The sequence below is a fragment of the Sciurus vulgaris genome (assembly GCF_902686455.1).
Source record: "Sciurus vulgaris genome assembly, chromosome: 1".
Taxonomy (NCBI): domain Eukaryota; kingdom Metazoa; phylum Chordata; class Mammalia; order Rodentia; family Sciuridae; genus Sciurus; species Sciurus vulgaris.
Window position 1 is genome coordinate 24870672 of NC_136461.1, and position 7655 is coordinate 24878326.

Sequence of the window (7655 nt, forward strand, 5' to 3'; positions counted from 1 at the left end):
CCCACCTGCAGGTGCCCCGCGCACCAGGCCGTTGCGTTTGAAACCCACAGAAGGAATTCCAGCGCTCGACGGCAGGGCTGTGGGAGCCACTGGCAAGAAAATTGGCCACAGCCACCCGGCCGGGCCAGCGAAGCCCATACTGCGCAGCTTTAAAGGGCTGGGAGCCTTCGCGGTGCCAACCTCAGCCCTGCGCGGGGGCGTGGCAGGTGTCTGCTGGGGGTCCGCGGCCCGGTGGGCTGCCGGCCCATTGACACAGTGGAGATTTATTTACCAGGCAGCAGAGCATCCTCAGGAAAGAGGGACAGGAACGGGTATCAGGGACAGCGACAGCCAGGACTCTCGGAGTGGGCCAGGGCCGTTGGTGCTGGGTGTGCGCGGGGTTCCTGAGAAGGCCCGCGCTGAGAACCTCATGGTAGCGTCCTGCCTGCAAGGAGCCTAGCACAGTGCCAGGACCTTTCGCAGTCATCCACTGGGGCTCAGCTGGCAAGAATGGGCTGAGCCCCAAGTGCCAGGAGGAGTCACGGGGTGTCGCACAGGGGGAGTGACAGGGACAGTGGGGAGAGCCAGTCCTCCCCCTCCAGCACCTCCCAGATGTCATTCTGCCCGCCCAGGCGCCTGGTTCCTGAGCTCCGGGGCATTCCACAGTTACTAAGCTACTGGTTTTTGTTGACTTTTAAATATTTTCTTCTAAGGGAGAAGGGGAGGGGGGCAAAAGTCAGCAAAGAGCAAGTAAAAACAAATCAAAATAGTCCCCCTCTCCCCCAAAGAAAGCTGTCCACCAGCCACCTCCCCTACACAAACCCAAAGCCTTCCAACATCACCATCTGGCTGGAGCGACAGCCAGACAGGACTGACCTGCTTCCCAGACTCCACCCTCAGTGCCCTTTCTGGTGAATGAGGGGTGGTGGTGGATGGTCTCTCTGTCTTCAAGCCCTGGGTGGACAAAGGGGCTTCCAGAAAGAGAGGAGGAGGATGGCCAGTGGCAACGGACTCCCTTCATCCTCGGCCCTTGTGGCCAAGCGCCCCTCTGCGCTGGGCCCATTCCCCAGATATGTCTGGATCCACCAGGACACACCCCAAGACAGCCTAGACAAGACTTGCCATGAAATCTGGAAGAGAGTTCAGGGCTTGCCTGAGGCCCTGCAGCCCAGGACCTCGATGGAGCAGCTCTCTGTCTCCATGCCCGGGACTCCAAGGGACCATGGGCTCAGCTTCCAAGAAGAGTGAGTATCCCCCTATTTGGTTGGCAACAAAGGAGAAGGGAAGAAATGAAGTAAGACCTGGGAGAATGTTCTGGCTCACTTTCAGTCTGGTTAAACCCTTACCTTTCCTACATTCCCATGGTCCTATATCCAGGGTTTATAGAAGAACTGACCAAGGTCCTGAAGTACCTGTGTGGACAGTCGTTGTATTCCAGGGTTGTATTCCAGACTGTCTCATCACCAGCTAGCTAAGGGGACATTTCTCATTCTAAATGCATAGGCAACCTAGATATGAATTCAAAGTCCTTGAAAAAGCACCTTAGCCAAGGCTGAGGGTTGGACAGCTCTTGACCATCCCCAGAGGCAACTAAACGATCCTTCCTTTCTCCTGTGCAAAGGCTGTGCATTTGTGCGGATAAGGCTGATGGTTTTAAACCACATCTGGAATTCCCTAATATGGGGAGCAGCTGTCCCATTCAGCCTCCACGCACGCTACTGCAAGAGCGTGCATCAAAATATTTACTGGGAAGGCATTGACATATTCAGAGGACATAATAGAAAATTAAAGTGCGGGAAGATGGCTGTAAATAGCCTGTTTCCTAGATGGGAAATCCTGTGTCTGGGAAACACAGAGCTAAGTGTTTCTCCTCCAGGGCAAAGTTGGATGGATATTGTTGGGGGACAGATATTTGCAACGAGAGGAAGGAGCGGAGAGGACAAGAGGAACCTCATTAGGAAAAGGAAGTAAATCTGCTGTGGTTATTAATGCCACCGTTGAGCACTTCTTCAAATCTCGCATCTTCAGAGTGGGCCACAAGCATTAATTAATCTTCCCAGAGTCCCTATGAAGCAGGTATTAGTATCCCCATTTTACAGATGGATTAAGTGTTAATAATTAAGTGCTAATTAAAGACTAAGTGATAATTAAGTGTCGTCTGCTTCAACACATGCTCCAGCTCAGTTCAGAGATGCCCTGGAGTCGGGGTGGGGGGAAGGGGGGATCAGGCATTTATTAGCTGCCTCTGGTTTCAGGGATAGCTAAGCAAGAGCTCAGAGCAAAAGTGAAGTATAACTGACACCCAGGTCTGCACTACCTGCTATCCCTTTGCAGGCTTATTTATTTGCTGCAGATGAAGGTAGAAGGCACTTGGGCTGTTCCTTCCTCCCCTACCCTGTGCTCAGCATGACATGGCTCAGACAGGAATGGCCTGTTCACAGCCAAAATCCTGCTGTCAGGCCTTTCAGTGGCACTGAGCTTTTCTCTCCTGCCCATAGCCATCTGCTCTGGGACAGGGCCTTGGCAGGGGATGCCTTAGGGCTGTGCTCAGCTCTCAGTGGCCAAGGAGCTGAATGACCACTTTGTGGACCAAGGGTCAGTAGCAATTTCCAGTAGATGGCATCCTCTCTGCCAGGTCACACTGAGTTAATGCAGACAGACTCTACTTCCAGTCTGCACTTGGCCGAACATTGAACTGGCCACCTTTGGCCAGTTGCTTAACTCCATTTGGCCTTGATTTGCTCATCTGCAAATTGAGGCTGATCTGGCCCGCCTTGTCCACCTTGGAGCTGATAATGAGGATCGAATGTGCTGGGAGACAAGGAAATGAAAGATGCATTAGACAAATGAGGCCGCCCTTGATTTGTAATTCATAGAGTTTGGGGCTTTCTGTTGCCATCGTTGGTCTCAATCTGGGGTTTTCACACTCGGCTCCATAGACCCTAGGGTGCTTCAGCAGCCACCCAGAGTCAAGTGGGCTGTTTCTGGGCCCTAATTCCCACTTCAGCCAGAGCTGTTCAGCTTTCATATCCGTTTACTTACTGGAGTTCTAAGGAAGGTTACATTTAAAAAGAGTTCTACTGAGAAAAGAGCCGGGGAGCCACTGACTTAGATGAATAAACGATATCATAATCGTGTGGATATCAACCAAGGAGAATACAATGAGCTATTCTTGAAATAAAAGGCAGCTGTGCTGCCGGAGTCAGATAACTCTGGTTTCAGATCACATTTTATCCCCAGGCCAGCGGCAGAATTTGTGACTGTTTAATTAATCTGAGCTTTGGTCTCCTCATCTGCCAAGTGGGAGATGATTACTGTGCATTTTGCAGGGCTGTTGGGGTGGTTAATGATGATGGGAATTGTTTCTATTACTACTACATGATGTAGGTACATTTTGAAACTCCCTATCTTTTTTACTCTTATTATGTTAATTTTAAAACACAAAACACAGAATAGTATAGTGAATGGAACAAGTCTAATGCTGAATTTCGAGAATTATCAAATTGTGCCATTCAGGCTTAATTGGTCCCTCAGCCCCATTTTTAGATGAGATTCTATTACAGATGAGGCAAACCAACTTTGGATGGGTTAATTTCTTTGATGGGGGTCCTACACACTTAGGAAGTGGTAGTCTCTGAAATGAAATCCTGGGGCCTCTTAGCTATGATGTGATAATGGTGGCTGTCTTCCCCTAGATGAGCCATCTTTGGATAATCACAATATTGGGGAGCACATATAGATTTCAAATCTGGGGTGCTGTCCATGGCATGTCTGGGATGCTTTCAGGCCCATAAGACACCTCTCAGCTCTCCGTTGCTTAATTTGTAGATTTGGTATTGGCGACACCTACTTCCATTGGGGTAAGTTCTAGAACTCTTGTTAGCCAGAATTTTTTTTCTTGACCCTAGTCCTATAAGTCATAGAAACCCAGATGTCTCAAGTTTGAAAGAGATCTCAAAGGTGACCTTGTGCCGTTTGCACCCCCTTCTCTATATCCTTGCCAAGTGGCTCTCCACTCAGATGCTTTCCTGGTGAGGAGCTGCCCTTTCCTAGGACAGCCCCTTCCCTTGCTATGAACTCCCTCAAAAGGTCATTTTCTCCCTGTCATTGAAATCTGTCTCCATCAAAGGAACACCCATTGATGTGGATTCTGCCCTCAGGCCTCCAAGGCCAATCTATCCTCCCTTTCTCAATAGCTCTTTAGATGATAAAAGATGGCAGCAATATTCCTCCTAGAATCTCTTGTCTCTACAAGCTAAATGCTTCTAGTTTTCTAAGTTCCCTTAACCTGCCGATGTGGTTGGTTTCCTGTCCTCATTGCTGGGCCTGTGGCAGCGTGGTTCCCAGGGCCGGTACAGCGATCCGCCAGGATGGTCCACTGCATACAGAATGGTTCCTGTCGACTGTGTGTATCCCTGCAATGGTGATTAACACCACATGCCCTTGACCCTCCACACTGACTGTTCTGTGGACACATTTTGACTTCATTCATTCTTTCAACAGATATTTATTAATCATGTGCCTGGAACCATGCTAAGAGCTAGGGGGATAGAGCTGCGAACCAGACAATGCAACAGAAAAAGAAGTAAATAAAAACTATGATCACTTCAGAACGTGCAGAGAACTAGCATTCGCATTTGGAGGAGACATAAGATAGACACATAAAAATAAATGAGATAATTTCAGATAGCAATGAGTGCAATGATAGAAATAAAATAAAATAGAATAAAGTAATAGTGAGAGCCCTTTGGATGAAGTATCAGGTCTCTTGAGCTGAATCCAGGATGCTGAGAAGGAGCCCATCCGGTGGTGATCCTGGTAAGAACATTCTGGCAGAAGGCAGGGCATGTGAAAAGACTCTGAGAGACACAGCCCGAAGCAAGTGCAGTGAGGGATGGGGACATGGTATAGCCAATATCATAGTCAGACAGGCAAGGTTCTAGAGGCCTGGGGTATCACTGGAGGGAGTTCGGGTTTTATTCTGCATGTTGTGGGACACCTTTGGAGGTTTTCAGGAAGCGGGTACAACACAGATTCATTATTTATTTTCAAAGATGCATCCAGCCTCTGTGCAGAGATGGTTTGTAGGTGTGTAAGAGAGGAAGTCAGGAGACCTTTTTGGGAAGATGCTGAAGTAATCCAGTTCAGACTTGATGTTGCTGGTGGTGGCTGGAGCTGGACCAGAGTGAGGATAGCAGAGATGTGGCTGGGAGGTGGGCAGGCATTCAGAGTCCCATATGAGAGGAGCCAGTGGATCTGCCTATGACTTGAGGGCATCATGGCGGCTAGACCTGGCTGGAGGCCTAGGTTGACCATGGCGCCACTTGTAGAGGTGGGGAAAAGAAATGGTGAGAAATGAGTTTTGGCAAGAAATCAATGGTTCTTCCTATTTTGTCAATTAAACTCCAGAATCTTTTTTAGTTATTTTTTAATTAGTCTTAATTTTGAGCTTAGAGAATTGTGTCAAGCCACTTCCTGACTCACATTCAAGGATTATTTGTTCTTTGGTTCTTCTCATCACCAAAATTTCACAGCCTCAGGATGGGGCCTTTGGATTTTCTATTGACTTCATGCTCTGACTGTGGAAAAATACGTTTTAATTCCTCCCTTTGTGAATCCTTCAACAAACAGCAGGGCCCTGTGCTGGGTCCCAGGAATAGAGGGATAGGTAGGACAGAGCCCTTCTATTAAAGACTCCCACTGACCTCCAATAAACGTTTATTGTGCACCTACTATTTGCCAATATTGGAAAAACATGCAGTGATGGAAAATATGGAGACACCTCTGATCTCCTGCCTACCTCCTGCCACACATCACAATAAGCGTGTGATGAAGACATCCCTGGGCTGGGGCAGCGCACCGAGGGGACTTGAACTGACTTAGGCTTGAGACTTGAGGAAGTCTTCCTGGGCAAGGTGAGGGGGGCAAGCTGAAGGGTCCACAGACAGGATCCCTGAACTGTGAAGGTGATGAAAGGTGTTCCTGGGAACAGAAGATGTCACTGTCCTGGCAACTGTGAAGGTTCCTCTCAATGAAGATTCCCCTGATCTAGGTCTTGGTAAGAAAGAAGGGACAACCTATGCAGGAGCAGGGAAGGATGAGAAGTTCCCTGGGGACTTAGCATTGTGAGGGGCCATGAGAGAGGAAAGGTGGGCTGCACCTGGCTGGGTGTGGTCAGCCTTCCTGGTTGCTCCCAGGTCTTTGGCACGAGTACTTAAGACCTTTACATCTATGCAAATTGGACAGAACTTGGTTTGCAGAGTCAAAAGGTTTTGGTGAGAATCATCTCGAGCCAGATCCTAGTAAGAAGATAAATCTGCACAAAGAAGAAATGTGTTGAACCAGAAAAAATAACAACATAAATGGTTTCTGACTTGCAGCTTTCTGGATAGTCACAAGAAGGAAGAGGCTGTTTGGCACTTTCTTAGTAGATCACTGTCAGCTCCCGCCAGCCAGTCCTCCTCATTGGTGCAGTCAATGAGACTCAGGAACCCAAGACTCAGCCTTATTCTAATTGCTCTCCCAACAAATCAATTTTTCTGTGCTATTATTATTTAAACTAATAGATAGACCCTGTTTTCTGGAATGTTTGCTTGGAATATATATCCTCCATCATCATCATCATCATCACCATTATTATTTTTAAAGCTTGAGAACTGGAGATAGGAATGGAAAGGACAAGACCCACACTTGGGCTGATGTCCCATAGTAGAAGCCAGCACTGAAGATCTTCAGAGTGTAAAGCCCTGGGACAGTGCTTTCTTCCCTTTGAGGAGTCCAACACTTCTTTGAGAGTCTGTGAAAGGCTGCTGGACACCCTTTTGCCTGAGACACATCCCCAGGTCTCCCGGTATTTTCAAAATGATTGCAGAGAGCCCCCTGGGTTACAGGGGGAAGCCATTGCCTTGAGACTCAACATTTAGGCAAGTGTTCTCCTCCTTTGACCCCCAGCACTGGGACTCGGCACCCTTCCATGATGATGTCTAGGTACCCCCATCCTTACTTGTCAAGTGGCATAGTGTTGGGGGACAGGGGCTCAGGCCCCTGGCCTTCTCTCCTCCAACTCCTCCACATCCCATTGGTTTATCCTAAGCGAGGTCTTTGCCCCCTTGCTTCCTTGTTCATCCCTGTCCTGTCACCTTCTCGTCTCATCTTTCTGGATTTGGTCCCCTTGCCTCCATGACCTCCACCCTTCTCCAGCTTCATCCTCCTGAAGTACATCAACAGCACTGCTCACACATCTTCCGTGGCTCCCCACTGTCCTTTGATCCCGTGGTCTGGTCTTCAAGGGTCTCTGTAGTGGGCCTGCCCTTGTCTTGAGGTGCAAGTCCTGCTGTTCTCCTTCACATGCTCTGTCAACCAAGATGAGCTTCCAGCAGGCACATGGCCTTGCTTTGCTCAGTAGCCCCACTTCTGTTCCTTGCTGTCTGTCTGTCTTCCAAATTCCTATCCATCTTTAAAGACCTAGCATAAGTGTGTCCTCCTCCGATTTTTTTTTACTGTTTATCCCATTCAACATTTTTTCTTCTTCTTTCATATTCCTCTTTTTAATTTAAATAACAATAATATCCCACCTCTTTCCTAAGGGTCTTAAAGGTATCTCATATAACAAAAAATAAGGAAGCAGGTGGATTAGAATCCCAGCACACTGCCTAGCTGTAACCAAGTTCTTCAAA

At 48.2% G+C, this 7655-nt stretch overlaps 1 protein-coding gene across 1 annotated transcript in view; it reads left to right on the top strand.

Moving 5' to 3' along the window:
• Window positions 1-894: 894 nt before the first annotated feature.
• Window positions 895-7655, top strand: part of LOC306660679 (uncharacterized protein C1orf94) — a gene marked incomplete at its 5' end in the record, with an annotated part of 38275 nt that continues 31514 nt past the window's right edge. Inside the window, one exon of the mRNA XM_079139045.1 lies at window positions 895-1223. Within this exon, the coding sequence (XP_078995171.1) occupies window positions 895-1223 (329 nt within the window). The remainder of the gene's footprint in view (window positions 1224-7655) is intronic.